Source organism: Wasmannia auropunctata, unplaced genomic scaffold (genome assembly GCF_000956235.1).
Source record: "Wasmannia auropunctata unplaced genomic scaffold, wasmannia.A_1.0 LD336052.1, whole genome shotgun sequence".
Taxonomy (NCBI): Eukaryota; Metazoa; Arthropoda; class Insecta; order Hymenoptera; family Formicidae; genus Wasmannia; species Wasmannia auropunctata.
Genome location: NW_012026838.1, coordinates 40,357 through 58,315, shown reverse-complemented (window position 1 = coordinate 58,315; position 17,959 = coordinate 40,357). Strand labels below are relative to the sequence as shown.

Below are 17,959 nucleotides of genomic sequence, written 5' to 3'. Positions count from 1 at the left end.
CTGTATAGCCAATAAAATTACTACTTTTCCGTAAAAGCTGCAAGTTAATTGGCTACACAGTTCTCGGTCCAAGAACTTGGACCGATTTCTAGTATCGTGGACATAAGGCTTAACACCGGTCGCGCTTCTCTGATAATATAGCGTTTTCGATTTGTTGACTCGATCCAACTCCGAGTCGATGGTCTGTTTTTTTTAGTTATAAAAGAATAGTTTAAGTGTGTAAAAAACGCTAAAAAGAACAGACTATTTTGACTCGGAGTCGGATCGAGTCAACAAATCGAAAACTCAAAACGCTATAGAACTCTAACCGGTCGGCTAAATCGTGGGCATGACCGCTCTTAAGTCCGTATCAGATTAAAGATTGAGATTGAGATTAAAATGGAATTTAATCAATTAAAACAAAGTTCACTAAATTTGAGATAGGTTTTCTTTCTTCTAATTGGTTAAATCCTAATTCAATCTCAATCTCAATCTTTAGTCTGATGCGGGCTTTAGGATCCTCTTTGGCAGGACCTAGAGTCCTAGATTATCAGAGAAGCGCGACCGGTGTTACGAGTCCTGATTGGACACGCAAATGGCCAATCATAAGATTGATTTATCGCTATTATAAATGGCTGCCGCATAAATCAAACTTATGATTGGCCATTCGACGCCATTTTTAATATTTTTTAGTACTTTTGCGATACTGCCATAAGCCGGTCGCGCTTCTCTGATAATCTAGGACTCTAGGAGTAGCGCGCCTGTAATGATAAATATTGGGTATTCAAATATTGGATAATCAAAGAAAATACTCTAGCTAATACAGATACTCTAATTTGAATACCCATTATTTACTATTACCTAGCTATTGTATGACTTTCATGGTTGTAAATTCAGTTTTTGACAAGTATGTATCATATATATTATAAAGAAGCCAAATCGTTATTCACTGAGGAAGTACTTATAATTATGCAAAATTAAATCAATATTTACACATTAAATTAAATTTATTTCTGTATTAATAAACTATAAAGACGCTTAGGTGATTTAAATGTTTATGAAAAGTGCACTATACTAATTACAGTTAATAAATATTGAAAATGTCCAAACTTTTGCTTGAAGAACTCCTAAACCCCTGCAGTCGACCAATGAACCCGCGCGCCTTGCGGCAGCCGAATTGGCGAATGAGAGACCGTCGCGTTTCGCGACGTGCATTGAAAATCGCACGTTCCTCGGTATGTAAACAAAAGTTTGAAACACACGCGATCGCACGCGAGGACGAGATCGAGAACGTGATTGCGGTCGACAGCGCTTTCCGGGATCTCTCTTGCGGAATCTTGTGCGCGGTTGCTGGAGGTTAAACGCGCGGGACGAGCCGATCATGAACTCGAACGGGATAAAGTTGCTGAAGAAAGCGTAAGTCACTTGCGTTGTACTCTCGCGGTGTCGGAGCAGCAGATTTTCCACCTAACCTTGAAATATTTGTGCGTCAACGAGACGCACCGAGGGTGCCGAGCCGAGGCGCGGCGGGGAACGGGCGATCGCATCGCGCTGTAGCAGCAGCCCTAACTTTTCCCCTTGCGTTTTGCAGCGACCCGTATCCGCAGGGGATGCGGTGCCAGAAGTGTCTGGAGATGGGGCACTGGAGTTACGAGTGCAAAGGCAAGAGGAAGTACCTGCACAGATCCTCTCGCACCTCACAGCTGAAGAAGGCTCTGCAGCAGCAAGAGAATGACAATAAGTATGTCGTTTTGGAGTTCTCCCGCTATGGAATGTCTCTTATCGAGTCGTGTATCTCTTGGAGAAGGGAAAATGTATCTCGACGATGTAGCGAGGATGCTTTACTTAGAAAGCTAAATTACTTTGGGCAGTAGTGTTTGTTCTTTGTGTAGATACTGCGTATCTTCACGAAGAAGTAAACAGAGAATACAAGATTTTCGAACGTTTTAAAAAATATTTGATCTTGATGTGAAATATCTATAGTTTGGATAATAGGCGTTTTGTTCAACAAGATACACAGTTGACATGGTGTAACACAGTAAATCATTATCCTTGCTGTTTAATGTTTTTTTCATCATCTATTTAAACAAGGACGAAATGATTTACTGTGTGCATCATGTCATCTGTGCCTCCTCCTGCAAAATGCCTAAACTCAACTGTCCTTTGTGAAGGTATTGTGTATCTTCATGAAGAAACAAAGAATATAAGATTTTTGAAAATATTTGATCTTGATGAGAAATATTTATAGTTTGGAAATAAAAGGCGTTTTGTTTCAACAAGAAACACGGTTGACATAGTATAACACAGTAAATTATTATCCTTGTTTAATGTTTTTTTATTATCTATTTAAACAAGGACGAAATGATTTACTGTATGCACTGTATCATCTATGCCTCCTCCTGCCCAAACTCAGTATCTTAATTAATGTATTATTGTATCATGTTTCAGCCAAGAGCAAAACAAGAAGGAAAAGAATCATCACATCAAGAAGAAAATGAGGCAGGAGGAGGACAAATCTAGCAGTTCGAGCGACGGGAGCAGCGATTTGAGCACCTCCAGCAGCAAGAGCAGCATAAATTCCAGCAGTAGCAACAGTAGTAGTAGCAGCAGTTCCTCGGACAGTGAGTCGGACTCCAGCGATAGTCTGTCTAGCAGCAGCAGTAGCAGTAGTAGTAGTAGCAATAGCAATAGCAGTCACGGTTCCCACAAAAAGAAATAGCACAGATCATGAAATGGAGGCGAGAAGAATTCCCGTCTCGCTTTTGTCAAAATGATCATTGCTCTGTCCGAGCACAATGCCATTTTGCCTTGGAGCGGAACTCAAGTGAGGAAAGAGCAAGTTGAAAGCGAAGAATACTTGACAAAATTTTTTATGGCTCTTGTACAAGATACACGTGTAATTCGTCAACAAATACTTTTACCTCATGTAGGTACAAAATGTGCTTGCTTAAAATAAGAAGTATCTATACTTTCGATCTATTTTTTAGTTTTATATTCTGATCGTTAAAATAATTCGTTACATTTTTGCTACTCAGCTTTTTTTATGACATATTTATATATATATAAATTTATGTGTAACAAACACAAACACACACACGCACACGCACACATACACAGTGTTCCGTAAAGCGATGAGATAAATCATTTGGAAATGAAAATAAGAAGGAAAAATATGAACATATTCTTATAATAAATAATTGATAGCTTTGAAAATGCATTGTTAGTCTGATCTTTGCCTCAGGATGCTAAACGGACCGTACCTCATGCATCTTGGATAGTGCTAAAGTTGCCCGCAACGTTTGACCTTAATTATATTATAAAACTTATAAAATCATCTCTTCTTTTAATTTTGACAAAAAATTTGAAAAGCAAATTTCAACGTAAAAATGACGATAACTCGAAAACAATGCAGTTTTGGATCTATCTTTATATCAGCTTTTTTATTCTTGAGTCTCCATCTCCTCAGTAATTGATTCAATTTACGGAACACTCTGCATATGTATGACTAATATATATGTATATACATGGTCTGTCCAAAAAGTAAGAGACTATTTTTAAGGGCTTAATTAGAATTGTCGGGGAGTGGATCCATTGGACAGGGCCTTTTGGTGCAGGATGTTAGTACATAATCTGACCTTTCTCAGTTGTCTCCAAGCCTTTCAGTCGATGCCATCAGCAAAGTGTTGTAAGTTTTGGATCTTATAACGGGCGAAAATTCAGCACAGACTGCTGTATTTTGAGCACGCGATCAAATTCTGAAGAAGCACTCCCATAAACTGTTCTCAACATCTCCAACGTTTCGAAACGAGATTTTCTCAGTTTCACGCAGAATTTGATCGCTGCTCGAGACTGCTGAATTTTCGACCGTGATAAGACACAAAAATTACAACGCACTTTACTGACTGTGTATCAACTGCTAGAAAGGCTCGGTGGTAACGTAACTAGAAAGGATATACCTGATTGTATACTTGACATCCCGCATCAAAGGCCCCGTCCAATGGATCCTCCGACAATTCTGATTAGCGCCAAAAATAGTCTCATTATTTTTGGGACAGACCATGTATATTTACATATATAGGTGCAATCCATTTTGCATATAATCATTAATACATCATCAATACATCATTTATCTTGATTGTTTATCAAAGATTAAACAAGGATAAATGATACATCGTGCATATCGTGTGTGAAACGGAATGCACCATCTCATTGAAGAACATTTTCTTCTTGATATCTTTGTGAAAACTCATATTGCGTTAATAGTAATGTTGTTTCTCTCATAAAGGCTTTAAAATTGTTTATATTGAAAGTGTGAAATCAATTGCTAGCTTGTATGAACTCGACATTTAAATACAGTGTATTATTTTTGGTACTGCTGGACGCATATGTAATAGATATATGATAGGAACAATAACTGATTTACTAGAAACGTAATATATTTAATGACGGAGTAATTACAATTATTATATTTGTATAACAGTATTGAATAATGATATAAAAAGATGTTAATGAGTACGCCATCAGACATTTCGTCAGTGTGTCGATATCGTCGATATAAAAAATGTTATGCATTAGGGATGGAAAAAAAAGAAATCGCTGTTTCGTTACATATATAATTGAAATACATGTACAAAAATATAATGCCGCCTGTCTTCGAATCAATCTTCGATACCTTCGGGCAGAGTCTGTATTATTACTTTCCTCCTTGGCTCGTAAACAAAATTGTTCGTCTTGAATATGTCACTCTCATAGAACGGATGTAGATTATGTATATCAATTTGCTTCGCCTGCAATTTATAAAACATCGATGTCAGCGTGACGCGCACTTATTTCCCACACAGGTGTAAAAAAAATGGATGAAAGCTATCATGTGAACCTTTAAGTAGCGTAAAATAAGATTCTTTTGTGTAGTATTTTTTTAAAGTTAGGACAAGATAAAGAATTTTTTTAGCCCAAACCATTTTGACGTAATTTTTTAATTAATTTTATTACCCGAATCCTCGTTATTATTTTCGAATGTAGTCAAATTTAACGTAATCGTTTGCATTACCCGTTCCAACAGATCCTTCTCCGAGATCTCGACGGTCGTGATACGTCCGCCGTGCAAGGCTTTCTGAAACGCCAGAGTGTCCAAGGTGATTTGTCGCAGTATGTAATACAGGAGCTCGCTGTGGTCTTTCTTGTACGACAGATATTTCTGGAACGTCTGCAACGTGAGATGTGCGCGCATTAAATTCAATCTTTGAGACGGAAAGCAAAAAGAAACTGCAGATTAAAATGACGAACGAAAGCGAAGAGGATACCTGACGCATAGATTTCATAACGGAATATTTCTGCGTGTCGACAAAACTGTCGAGAACTATCCTGATAGCCAGATTCATGTCACTCTCCTGAACGTGATCCCTCAGATGCATCTTGGCGCTAGCCTCCGCCATGCGAATGATGCTCTCTATGTGGCGTACGGTGATCGGCAAACTTCCAGTCGCCTAAAAACGTAATAACGGGATAAAAACAATATTGCGATGCATCAGAATTTCTTTTTTCTTTACATTCAATAGTATTTAATATTTTTTCATTAATCTTGTAAGAATATATATACAAATTATTCTCTATTTTACTGACTCACCAAGCTTTCCTGTCTCAACTGGCTGTACAGTTTCGCCACTTTGTCCTGATCGATGCTAGTCAGCTTTGGATGTACATTCTGCTTTGCGTAAACGATATACTTTTTCAGAAGATCCTGTGGAATGCACAGGCTTTGGGTGGCGGGATCCAACACTACGGCTTGCGTCCTCTCCGTTCTCTCCGAGCTATCCGTCGGGTGATGCTTGATGTGCGAATTCACGACGAACTTGGCCAGATGACGATCCTGCATGGGATCGATCTCGTCCTTGACTATGCACAATACGTCAAATCGCGAGAGAATCGGCTCCGAAAGATCTACCTGTAAACAATTCAATATATAATACATACATAAATATGAATTGTTCTTGCATATTCGTAATTTTACAATTTTTAAGACAAATTTAATTTTATAATACTAGTTCAATAATTTCTACATTTCCATGAATATTTTTCCTACATATATTTTTTAACTTCATTTACAAATCACAATTTTGTGCATGCGCAAAATTAAAAAATTCTAAAAATACATACATTTTCCGAAAAGGTCATACTGGGGTCGTATCGACCACCGATAGGATTAGACGCCGCTATCACCGCGCATCTGGCGTGAAGAGATGTAACGATACCGGCTTTTGAAATAGAAATACTCTGTTGCTCCATAGCTTCATGGATACTTGTTCTGTCCTGATCATTCATCTAGAAAAAATGGATATTGTGATTTTTTTTCTAATAATTATACTCATCAAATTGTAACATAAATTATACAAGTTTATATATAATTTTGATATTCTACATAAATAGTCTATATAGATTTGATAGCTATAAAGTCTACATAAAGTCTATATAGATATAAAAGCTATAAATACTAATTTTTCTCTCTTGATTCTCTCTCTCTCGCTCTCTCTTTCTGACAATAATTATTGACAATATAAAAATCCAATACTTATATAAATACTTATAGTGTCATCAATTAAGCATGTGTGAAATTAGCACCCCAACATTAAAATTCCATAGTTCTGATTAGTCTCCGCTTTATTTTGAAGAGACGAAGAATTCCCTATAGTTTATAACAAGCCGCTCAAAACTATGAATTTTGATAAGATGTTAATACCCTATTTTTTAAATTTAAATTAAAAATTGTTATTAAGCAAAACTCTTGTTATAAACTATAACTTTTCGTCTCTTCAAAATGAAGCGGGAAGTCTAATCAGATCTATGGAATTTTAATGTGTTATAGTTAGATAAAAATTATATAAGTTCGTACTTTGTCGAACTCATCGATGAGACATATTCCGTGATCGGCAAGAACCAAAGCTCCAGCTTCCAAGGTCCATTCCCTGCTGATGGGTGATCTCCTGACGTAAGCAGTCAAACCAACGGCCGAAGCGCCCTGGCCCGTGGTGAAGACAACCCTCGGTGCCACCTTCTCCACGTACTTCAAAAACTGCGACTTAGCGGTGCCAGGATCTCCGCACAGCAGGACGTTTATATCACCGCGAACCTTATGCTTGTTGCCTGGACGTTGCAATATAATGCAAATAGTAAAAAGGAGCATGTATAGACTGATAAGATAATTCGAACAAAAAATGTAAGTACCAGGATTTTTCGGCTCGCCGCCGAATATCGCCAGTGCCAAGGCTCTCTTGATGTTCTCGTGGCCGTAAATCGAAGGCGCGATACTCGTGACTATACGGTCCGCGATGCGCTGATCCTTACTGAGAGCGAGTATACTCGAGATGTCCTCCTCCGTCAGCGAGTCTACAATTTCCTTCGAATCTTTGACAAATAAATGATTGGCCAATAATACTGTGGAGAATACCGGGAAGCCCTGCAATATAGAATACAATAAATTAAAATCTTATCCCTGTAAAAAATTATTCTTTCGAAGCGTGCCTTAAAAATAGATTAATAATATATAGTAAACAGCGGGTAGATATAATTACTTAGCAGGTAAAGAATTTAATCTTACTTGCTCGGTGTTTAATGAACCCTCGTAATTATTGGTATAAATAGCGGTGACGTCTATCTCGTCCCCTGGTTTGCAACGATCGCACAGGTCGGACAGCAGGATGCAGTCTTTGCTGCGCGGTATTCTGCCAGCGGGTATTCTACCCGGGGATTCTTGTATCGTTATCTTCTGGTAATTTCTGTATATAGTTTGCTCCATATTGATCTGATACACGCGACACATTGTACATAAGTAAAGACGATAATTTTTTAATAATTAGACGTAACAATAAAACGTAGAATAGTTCTTCGGCTCACCGTGAATGGACCGACACTCTGACATTCGGGACAGGAGCCTGGTTTAACTTCCGTGTTTTGAGATTGGACGAACGGCCCGAGGACGTAGTTGCATTTCGTACAGTCGTACTTCACCACCGACAATTGCGGCAGGACGCCCGTGGTCGCCGTTACCACTCCAAGAGTACGGACCAATTGATTCAAGTGGAGTTTTCTATTGTAACAAGATAAGTGACATAATTTCATACATTTGTATTGCTGAGATTGCAATTTGAGTGAAATTAATTACATGTCAATTCCTACCTGAACGTGCGTAATTCTTCGATCAACGGCAATTCCGATATTCTCACGTGAATCTCCGTCGTGACTCTCTCGTAACTGGGGAAAATCGTAAGCACCAATTCCTTTGCCACTTCATCAAATATTTCGAGCATTTGGAATGGTGCTTCTGGTAAAAAATAGGCCAAAACATGTTCCTTACTGGCGAGAATGGGAAATTCCACTATGAAACTGGACTATTAAAATAAACATAAAATAAAGTAAATTGTTAAATAAAAAATAAATATAAAATAAAAACGTTTTATCTTTTTAGAAATAAAAATAAATCACGTATAAGTATAATAAAAGATGATTTTGTCACATAAGTTACAAAATAAAATAGCTCTGATTCCAAAATATAAAAAAGAACAATTAAAAATAAAATATAAAAAAAACTTTCTAAAGTATTTATCACGTTGAAATTATGTATAAGAGATATACCTGGTTGCTCTCACACATATGGCGAATACGTTCTTTGTACATGTACTGTCCCTTGGAATTTGTATGAGTACGAAGAAAGCTTTTGAAGCGATTCGAAATTTCCGTTCGTGGTCCTAACATCATAACCCACTCCTTTACTGAGTGTCCTTTGGTATCTTCTAAGTTTTCAATCGATTCGATCATCTGAAATAACGAAAAAGAGCTCCGTTACTTAAACTGTAAAATACTTTGACGTGAAAGATTCTTACTTCTGCATCTTCTAATATGCCAGTGGCAGCCTTTTCAGCCATACGCCGTTTGCGTGCCTGCACGTCTTCTTCGTCAGTTTCATCTAAAAATACAAAGAAAAACATCTACTTAGAAGATACATGATATGAGAATTTTATAACTATTTTTAAAATTTTATAGACCATTGTGTCGAAATTAATTCAGTATATGAGAATTGTTCTATTTCTTGGTAACATGATGAAACAAAATTACCATAAAGAAGATCACGGTCGTCTCTTATAATACCAGCCGCACGATCTCGTTTTCGCATTTCTGCTTCCGCGGCTACACGTTCGTCCTGAGACATCTCTGAGTATTCTTCCTCGTCCAATAAGTTAGGATCATATCTGTCCAACGCTGACATGGGTCGATAATCTCTGTTATAATTAATAATTTTATTATTACTCAAGTATATCTTTATAACATAAAATAATTCAACAAGACAAATTATTCTTGTTATTAATAAAGTTTCTTGATACTTATATGTCAGATATTAAATGCTGGTTCATACTCATTGTATAAACTACTATTTTCAGACATATTAAAACAAATATTTTAAAAGCTTGTAATATCCTTACGCCTCCATATTATCCCCGAATAATTCTTCTCCCTCCTCCTCTTCCTCATTGTTAGCATTATTATCTTCATCGAGCAAATCAGATTCATCTTCAAATGGTTCGTCTATGTCAGGTGCAGGGGAGGTTTGTTGGCTCAGGCCATCGATGTGTTGTTCAGAATGCACAGGAGAACTTGGTTGACTCTTGTGTACATGAAATTAAATGTTACGTACATTTCACTTTTTCTCAATTACGAATCTAATAAATCACATTTTCAATGCACATGTGCACGACAAGAATGTTAAAAAAATATATATAATTCTAAATGTACATATATACACGTTAGAAAATTTATCAAATTTTTATATATGCAATATATATTATATTAGTGTGATTGTCAGTCTCTTTTATTTATATCCATAATTGTGTCATGTGTTGTTTCACTCGCTTCTGTACACGCGTGATATGCGTCAGTGTGCAATACAATGAATTTTGAAAGTTTACCATGTTGGTGTTTACGATACGCTTCCGCCACGAATGAGATCCTTCTTCTGTATTACTGCAAGACGTTTGATATAACTACGATCGTTCAACTTTTGTTGAATCTCCAACACAACTGAATACAACTGTGGCGAACCGAGAATCAAATCGTCACGCAACGCATCGAGCCCGAAGATATTACAATTGGCGGGAATACTTCGTAAAGGACTCTGTCATAGAATGTTGATGGCGAAGAAAGGCAAGCGTGTCCTGCGTGTCGCGTGAAATTCCTAACCAATAAAATGTGCTTGACTTGGTCCAATGTCGACGAATCAGCTTTCATTTTACCTCTTGTGACATGCAGTTTGAATTTTTCCGTGAAACATATGTATGAATTTAAAAATTTACGGTCATTTTAGCGATACTTAATTGTTCTTTTTTTTTTTTTTTGAAACCATGACTCGCATATTTTATATACTTATAATACTTATTTTCTAATAAAATAAATAAGTATTATTAACAAGTATTTAAATTTAAGCATTATTTATTTTAATAAATATTTCAATCGCTGATTAAAAAGGTACATAATTCGTTTTTAGTAACTATTATCTGCTTCTGCTGCAGTTATAAATTTGAATATTTTTTTATTCATGTTCAATATGTATGTACACAAATTTTTTTCTATTAAAACAACGTAATTTATTAAAAAATATAAAACTTATGTATTTAATAAATTTCACATTTTAAAAATATACATTAAAAATATTTCCTATACCATTTTTTTGTATATTATTCGAATAAATCGAATAATATCGTACACATTCACGCATATGGCAAATCTTTTTCTGATTATGAATTACGTAAATAGGAAGCGTTAGACCATAGCATAGTGGATCATACTATGAGATAATAAAATTATGGAATGAAATGAAATAAGATAAAAAAAATGAAGCTGCTTGATTCTAATCATTAAGGCCCGATGTACTGCTGTCACTTCTACTCGCGCTGCATAAGTTTAATTTCGTCATTTCTTCCACGTAATCATCATCTGTAACAAGCCATACAATTGTGGAAATTTCAGATGCAGATTAAGACTGCCCAATTCTCTCTACTGTTATTTATACATGTAACATAATTACATAAAATGTGGTTTCATATTTATTTATATATTTATTTGAACATATGTATTTATTCGTTACCTGACTCATTATCGCTCAATTGATGTGGCGAAAATTTACATCCTCGCGCTAAGTAGTGCTTCAGTTTGCCAACACTGGCCAAAATTAAACCGAGGAACGGAGGCGATGGTTTCAATGGCCTCGACAGGTATTCAGGATGAAATTGAGTGGCTACATAATAACTATGCCCTTCCAATTCGGCAATTTCCATTCGTATATTTTCATCGTCGTCGCGACCTATAAAAATTTTTAATCATATCCCTCGCTTACAAAGTTGCGTAAATATATTTAACGAAGCTGTATTATTTTATCGAGAAATGCGATCTGACTCACCTACGAATTTCAAACCAGCCGCTTCTAAATCATTGACGTAATCCGGATTTATTTCATATCTATGCCTGTGCCTTTCTTCTATAACATCTTTATTGTCGTACAATTTCTCTGAGGAGTAAATAATTACACGTAAAAAATATATGTCGACACGGAAAAAAAAGAAATTCAACTCGATCTCTCTGTCACTTACTTAGGATAGAGTTATTGTTGTAGAATCGCGTCAGCCTCTTGCCCAGTCGCATTGTGCCCCCCATTATGCCTTGAGTGTGCTCCGGCATATCTATTACTACGGGACTAATGGTATCTGGATCGATCTCTGTGGTGTTTGCTGTTTCGAGATGTAAGACATTTCGCGCGAATTCAATGACCGCCGCTTGCAGGCCCAGACAAATCCCGAGGAACGGCTTGTCGTTCAGCCTGCACCACTCGCATGCCTTTATCATTCCGTTCACACCTCTCTTGCCGAATCCCCCAGGTACAATAACGCCGCTAGGCACAATGGATGCATTTTAATTTTAAGAGTAATATTGTTTAATCAGAATAAACATGATATATGCTCAAGAATTGCATGAGCATATTGAAAAATATAAAAATATTATATTGAAATATATTTACTTGCTTTTACAAAGCTGTTGCCAAGCTTCGTGATATAGAACCGGATCCTCCGACAGTGTAGTTTGTTCTAAATTAGCAGCCTCTATAAACTGTAATAATCCAACGTTTATAAATAATCATGGATATACAGCACACATATATATATAATCGTATACTTTTAGTAATTGCGACACTTTACCGTCAAGTTTAATTTATATCCGGCCTCAATGGCAGCGTGCTGCAACGCTTTCATAACAGACGCATAGGAGTCCTCGAGTTTCGTGTATTTGCCTACCAAAGCAATGTTAACGTCTCTCCGTAGACGATCCATGCGTTCAGCTAGATCCCGCCATTTTCGCATAAAGCAACGCGGACGCGGCACTCCGATGTTCAATTGCAGTCGATCATTAAGGAACTCTATGACACCTTGAGAGTCCATAAGAAGTGGCACTCGATATATAGACGTCAAGTCATGAATAGTTATGACCTGTGTAAAACATAGAATAATAATGTGTTAATTAATCAATGTTTTCATGAAGACGCATATATTGTAACACTAAATAAAATATCTTTCTTTTTATAATTACCTGCTCCGGAGCCACGTGGCAGAAATTCGAAATCTTTTCCTTGACAGAATTGCCGATGAGCTTTTCCGATCTACAAACTATCAGATCGGGTGACAAACCTAATCCCCGTAGCTCTCTAACGCTGGATTGTGTCGGCTTGGTTTTAGGTTCACCCGTTGATTTTGGCTACAGTACATTCATAATACTTTAATAATTGCTGGGAGAAAATTGTTGTCCCGCAAACGTCGTTCACGGAGTTTAGCAAAAGTTATTATATGTACACTTATTGTTAAATACATTTGTGGAAGAAATATCTATATGGCGAAAAGCGAAGATATCATAAGTCCAATACATTACCTGTGGCACTAAAGATACATGGGCCACGCAGAAGTTCTCCTTTCTCACTCTAAATTGGAATTGCCTAAATGCTTCTACGAACGGCATCCCCTCGATGTCCCCTATTGTGCCTCCCAGTTCCACTATGCAAACCTAAAATTAACATAACAATTGAAATAATTGTATTATAAAATTATGTATAAAAATATTCAAGAAGTATTTTAATTTATATTTGTGTGGGATAATTCTCGTTTGATTATCTAAAATAAATTGTGTACAAAATAACAAAAATTCGCGAATCAACAATAATACCTCTGGTATAGCTCCGTCTTCTGTTACAGATTGATTCGCAACTTTCTCCACCCATTCCTGAATAGCATCGGTGATATGGGGCACCACTAAGAAACAAGGTATCCTTTTTTTATTAGTTTATATAACAATCATACATCAGACATGCAGTACGATATAAATAGACTTATTGTAACCTTGTACTGTTTTTCCTAAGTAATCTCCTCGTCTCTCCTTGGTAATAACAGACTGATAAATTTTTCCCGTCGTTATGTTATTGTCCTTGTGAAGGGTGATGTCCAGGAAACGTTCGTAATTACCCAAATCGAGATCCACTTCTCCGCCATCATCGAGGACGTATACCTCACCTGTTTTGAGACAGCAAGAATACCTTCCGTTAGAATGAATATTTACAGAGAAAGGTAACAAAGGTGCCGACAAAAGTGCGTCTACAGGAAACCGTAACATAAGAACGTTTTCCTTCCAGGGACAGCTATATCGCATACCTGGCTGAACAATGAGACTAGCGACAGGTATTATGTTTCATTCAACATTTGAGACCATTCTTAACAAGTGGCAAACAACTGCAGTAACACAGTAACATCATAATAATTGTATTTTAACAATTGGGATAATTTGCGCCAAATTGATTATTCTGAATATATTATCATGCAAATTTTGTTTATAACACATTTAGAATTGTGAAAAATAATTTAATAATTGTGATCAATTTAATGATACTTAATTTTGTTAAAAATATTTTTCATTAATTTTAATTAACAAAATTACTATTAATTAATTTTTAATTAATAATAATTTTTATTAGAAATATTTTTTAATTAATAACAATATAATCATAAATGAAACATAATTTTAAATGTGAGCTACATACATATTTTGATTCTAATGAAAATTTTGTACATAAACTTTTAAAAAGTAGAAATCCATACATAAATCAACAAGGCGATGTCATCAGGCAAAACAATTAAAATTGAAATTTTCGCTTTGTGTTTACATTGCAGGTGAAGTAAGACTATAAATTTAGAAAGTGATAACGCGGTTCCATAACTCGGCGCCGGCTAAATTTTCTGACCGCAGTAAACACATATAAATCGAGCGTATAGAAAACGTGCCGGAATCGGAAAGATCCGGAAGAATCGAGCTGTCATTAATTTAATAATTTAATTGATGATTAACTTATCAAGCATTATTTCGTTAATTATACAGACCGAATCGTTAATCTTGTGTCCTTTGACATGTGGGAAAAAGAGAGATATTAGACTGATTAGAAATTGTTTCTGGTTGAATTAATCATCGATTAAGTTAATCGGAATTTAGTCGGAGCCGCGCAAAAAAATTTCTCGCCAATCGCAAACGAATCGAGCTCAAAATCCATCGAATCGCTTATCGCTGCGTTCCGCGTGCGTCATCGCAGTACCGCACGTGTTTGCAATTCTCTGGCACGCTTTCCGCGTGGCTGCAATCTCCATCCGTCTGGATGGGCCTTTGCGACGTGACGACAGCGGCAGAAAATGGCGCAGCGGCGGCACATGGCTGAGAAATTTTACCGCCACAGGGTGCCGCAGGGAGGGTTGGCGCGTCGACGTCCGATCGGGCGATTTTCGCCGGACTTTAATCACACAACCGTACGCCGGGTTCCGTTCGGACGGTAAATTAATTTCATTTCCTGCCTGTCGGCGACGAAAACATCGCCGGCGAACGAACGGGGATTCGGCGGCCGGTGAAACAATTCGAATTTAACCTCGCGACTCCACAGCCTTTCACAGTATACTTCGAATAAATTCAATATAATTGCGTAAATATTAAATAAATTTAATAGAAAAATATTTTAATATTTTTTTGGACAAATACAATCGTGCGATTCACTTGCGTTTGAAGCGACGAAGAAAACGTGACGACGAGGGGAGAGAAAAAAACGAGGTGGACCAAGCTCCAAATTAATTCCGGAGTCGTGGCATCGCCTCGCGACTCCGCCGCGACTTTCCCATAACGGACCGTCGTACGGCGGTGCGATCGAAGCTCGACGGAGATCCCGTCAATTTTCGCGACGCCGTGAAACGTCGGGAGACTCGGAAGCTGCAGCGCGCTGCCCCTCACCATGCTCGTAGGGCGAGAACGTTCCGGCGTCTATGTTGATGTAGGGATCGATCTTGATGGACGTCACGCGGATCCTGCAGTGCTTGAGGATGGTGCCGAACGAGCTGGCGATGACACCCTTGCCCACGCCGCTGATCACACCGCCGGTCACCAGAATGTACTTCATCGTCGCCGAGACTCGTGCAATTGTCGTGTAACCCTCGTGCACAACGCGAGAGAAAGAGAGAGAGACGAGAAGATTCGTTCGTCCGCGCGCGCGCGCGAAAATCCTCGTGTCTCCGCGGCCCGGAGCAAACTGAAACTCCGCCGCCTCCGCGGACCGCGGTTAGTTTAGCTCGTCACTGAACGGAAGTAACGGAGCCGAACGAATAACGGACAGCCGGACCGGACGGAACGTAGAACGTCTATGTAAAGCAGCTGCACCGTGCTATACTTTCGGCACTTAGAATGAGGCAGACGCAGAAAATTGGACGTGTTGAGAGAAGGAGAGAAGATGAAAGAGTGCTAAAAATTCGATTACGAGGAGCGAGTGATGCTAGTCCGATGATAGATTTATATATAAATTATATAAATATTCGTTTTCTTTTTCATGATTTAACAAAGCATAAATATATATTAATATATATAATATATTTAATTATATTATGAAAAAAGCCTACCTGAAATATAAATTATACATATTCGTTTTTTTTTTCATGATTTAACAAATAGTATAAGTATATATTATATATATATATTTAATTATATTATGGACTTATCCGCAAGAGATCAGTATTTATACTTTGAAATCAAAATCAATCGTACTTTATTCCAATGTCATATATTTGAGTCTATAAATATTGCTGTATATATATTATGTACACAGAGTATATACATATGAAATTGACCTTTTCAGAATCTCATCAGATAATTTTTATTATGTTTTCAAGGAGAAATTGACTCTCATTACAAAATTTATTCAAATTAAAATCACAAGAATACTACAATATAAATTTTATATACATTGTATATGTTCGTTTTCTTTTTCATGATTTAACAAAGCATAAGTATATATTAATATATATTTTGAATAAACTTAAAATAAATTTAAGGATATAAAGTGAAAGCGTAAGATAGAATTATTGCCAATAAATGCGTATGGATAATGTACTTTAACGTGTTCGATTTATATATCCTAGAACTCATAAATTTAAAAATGTAAAACTATGAAAAATGTTCTCAGATATTAACAGACTCTATAAATAAATTCTTCAAACATGCGTTGTAAACAAATATATATTAAAAAGCATTCAAATCTGAACTTGTTACTTGTTGATCTTAGTCGTTAGTGCATATTCAAACACGATCACCGCATACACAAAAATAAAAGAACAGATTTTAAAAATATCTTTTACTTTTTTTTATATTGTTACATTTTTCTAAGGTAACTTCTAAACGTGAAATCAAGATTTAACAGCCATCGCAATTAACTGAATTTTCTTAATATGAAAAAACAATTACTTACATCGGTGATACAAATCGATGAGATACGTATATATCACTTATGCCTATTATCTATATCTGCACATGTAAATGTGTACTATCTATTTATCTACACATGTAAATACACTGTATTTTGTTATTATGCCACGTCTTCAACAACACAACGCTGCCAATTTCCGGACTGTGCTTAGGTCACGAAGGAGCATCTGGACAGTCTGCTTAGTACGGGGTTGTACATGTGGATCCGATACGAGTTCATCCGGGTCCATAGCCTCTAGAGCTGCACATTAAAAGCACATGCGATCAAGTGACACCTGTTGAACGTGTCTTAATCGATATATTTCGCGTTTCTTCGTCTTTTATACGCGTCTGTTCTGAACTATGCGTACCAAAAATTTGCGCTTCTATGGACGTCAATCTCGAGTCAATGTGACATTGGAAATGCTCAATGTGCTCCAACAATCGCATTCGGCATTCGGCTGGGTCGATCGGCGCCTCGGGCTCTGGTATAAAAGGCTGCGGAAGCGCGGAGACTTCGTTTTCGACGTTGGATATACTCGATTCTTGTTGGACAATGAGCGATCCAGAATTGAGATTCTCAGGTACGGGATCGTCAATAATGGTTTTCTCAGCTAACAAATCTGCACAAAGATATTATATAATATATAACAGTTATATAATCATTTATTTTTTTATCTATTAAATTATGTCAAATTCTATCAATTACAAAATGAAGAAACTAAATTTTTTTTTCTATTTTATTGTGTCACTGGTACCTGCACTCTCCGTTTTAATGTCTGACGCAGCAATGGTTTTCTCTTTTACGTCTGAATTGCTCGTTAACGCATCCAAAAGTATGTGACTGTCCTTCGAGTTCATCAAGCCCTCCTTCTTACTGTTGATCTTAGATTCATCAGAATGTGTGCTGTCCTCTTCCAAAATTTTCATCAATTCTGAATCGGAAGCGATCGACTTCTCATCTTGATCGTCCTTCAAATGTCACACAATATTGTGTGTGACACAACTTTGTGACTATTGTTGTGTGTCACACAACTTTTTCTCCCAATTCTTGGCTCAGATATATAATTTCGGATGATCTTTCTTCCTGTATAAATTCAAGCAAATTAGTCATCAAGATCGGAAGAGCACACGT

General features: G+C 36.9%; 4 protein-coding genes across 5 annotated transcripts in view; 1 reads left to right on the top strand and 3 right to left on the bottom strand.

The window, feature by feature from the left end:
- The first annotated feature begins 1,191 nt into the window (after nt 1-1,191).
- LOC105451349 (zinc finger CCHC domain-containing protein 10) lies at nt 1,192-3,160 on the top strand. The gene is made up of 3 exons (XM_011691724.1): nt 1,192-1,395; nt 1,571-1,720; nt 2,428-3,160. The coding sequence occupies exons 1-3, from the start codon at nt 1,361-1,363 to the stop codon at nt 2,696-2,698; spliced, it is 456 nt and encodes a 151-aa protein (XP_011690026.1). The 5' UTR covers nt 1,192-1,360; the 3' UTR covers nt 2,699-3,160.
- Nucleotides 3,161-4,576: 1,416 nt separating this feature from the next.
- On the bottom strand, nt 4,577-10,316 carry LOC105451348 (DNA replication licensing factor Mcm2). The gene is made up of 15 exons (XM_011691723.1): nt 9,936-10,316; nt 9,453-9,634; nt 9,088-9,251; nt 8,856-8,938; nt 8,608-8,790; nt 8,152-8,363; nt 7,870-8,062; nt 7,574-7,777; nt 7,201-7,432; nt 6,869-7,119; nt 6,136-6,300; nt 5,606-5,923; nt 5,283-5,465; nt 5,030-5,185; nt 4,577-4,766 (listed from the first exon to the last, which is right to left on the bottom strand). Exons 1-15 carry the CDS (start codon nt 9,936-9,938, stop codon nt 4,638-4,640), a joined length of 2,658 nt encoding a protein of 885 aa, XP_011690025.1. The 5' UTR covers nt 9,939-10,316; the 3' UTR covers nt 4,577-4,637.
- Nucleotides 10,317-10,629: 313 nt separating this feature from the next.
- Nucleotides 10,630-15,927, bottom strand: LOC105451347 (CTP synthase). The gene is made up of 11 exons (XM_011691722.1): nt 15,325-15,927; nt 13,404-13,574; nt 13,231-13,316; nt 12,940-13,071; nt 12,604-12,768; nt 12,216-12,503; nt 12,038-12,126; nt 11,613-11,911; nt 11,423-11,530; nt 11,111-11,326; nt 10,630-10,959 (listed from the first exon to the last, which is right to left on the bottom strand). Exons 1-11 carry the CDS (start codon nt 15,488-15,490, stop codon nt 10,874-10,876), a joined length of 1,806 nt encoding a protein of 601 aa, XP_011690024.1. The 5' UTR covers nt 15,491-15,927; the 3' UTR covers nt 10,630-10,873.
- Nucleotides 15,928-16,699: 772 nt separating this feature from the next.
- LOC105451346 (PHD finger protein 20) overlaps nt 16,700-17,959 on the bottom strand; it is a 10,959-nt gene continuing 9,699 nt past the window's right edge. For both annotated transcript variants that reach the window (XM_011691719.1, XM_011691720.1), the window contains 3 exons: nt 17,583-17,786; nt 17,196-17,447; nt 16,700-17,086 (listed from right to left, as the gene is read on the bottom strand). In XM_011691719.1, coding sequence (XP_011690021.1) covers nt 16,959-17,086; nt 17,196-17,447; nt 17,583-17,786 — 584 coding nt within the window. In that variant the 3' untranslated portion in view covers nt 16,700-16,958. The remainder of the gene's footprint in view (nt 17,087-17,195; nt 17,448-17,582; nt 17,787-17,959) is intronic.

Excerpts from the sequence above, each read along its gene's own strand:
- LOC105451349 (XM_011691724.1), top strand. The coding sequence starts at position 1,361 with ATGAACTCGAACGGGATAAAGTTGCTGAAGAAAGC. Across the intron at positions 1,396-1,570 it reads ATAAAGTTGCTGAAGAAAGC|CGACCCGTATCCGCAGGGGA; the intron begins GTAAGTCACTTG and ends TGCGTTTTGCAG. Across the intron at positions 1,721-2,427 it reads CAGCAAGAGAATGACAATAA|CCAAGAGCAAAACAAGAAGG; the intron begins GTATGTCGTTTT and ends ATCATGTTTCAG.
- LOC105451348 (XM_011691723.1), bottom strand. Across the intron at positions 7,778-7,869 it reads AGAGTGTCGGTCCATTCACG|ATCAATATGGAGCAAACTAT; the intron begins GTGAGCCGAAGA and ends CGCGTGTATCAG. Across the intron at positions 4,767-5,029 it reads AGAAGGATCTGTTGGAACGG|GCGAAGCAAATTGATATACA; the intron begins GTAATGCAAACG and ends TATAAATTGCAG.
- LOC105451347 (XM_011691722.1), bottom strand. The coding sequence starts at position 15,490 with ATGAAGTACATTCTGGTGACCGGCGGTGTGATCAGCGGCGTGGGCAAG. Across the intron at positions 12,127-12,215 it reads GATATAAATTAAACTTGACG|TTTATAGAGGCTGCTAATTT; the intron begins GTAAAGTGTCGC and ends GGATTATTACAG. Across the intron at positions 11,327-11,422 it reads GGCTGGTTTGAAATTCGTAG|GTCGCGACGACGATGAAAAT; the intron begins GTGAGTCAGATC and ends AAATTTTTATAG.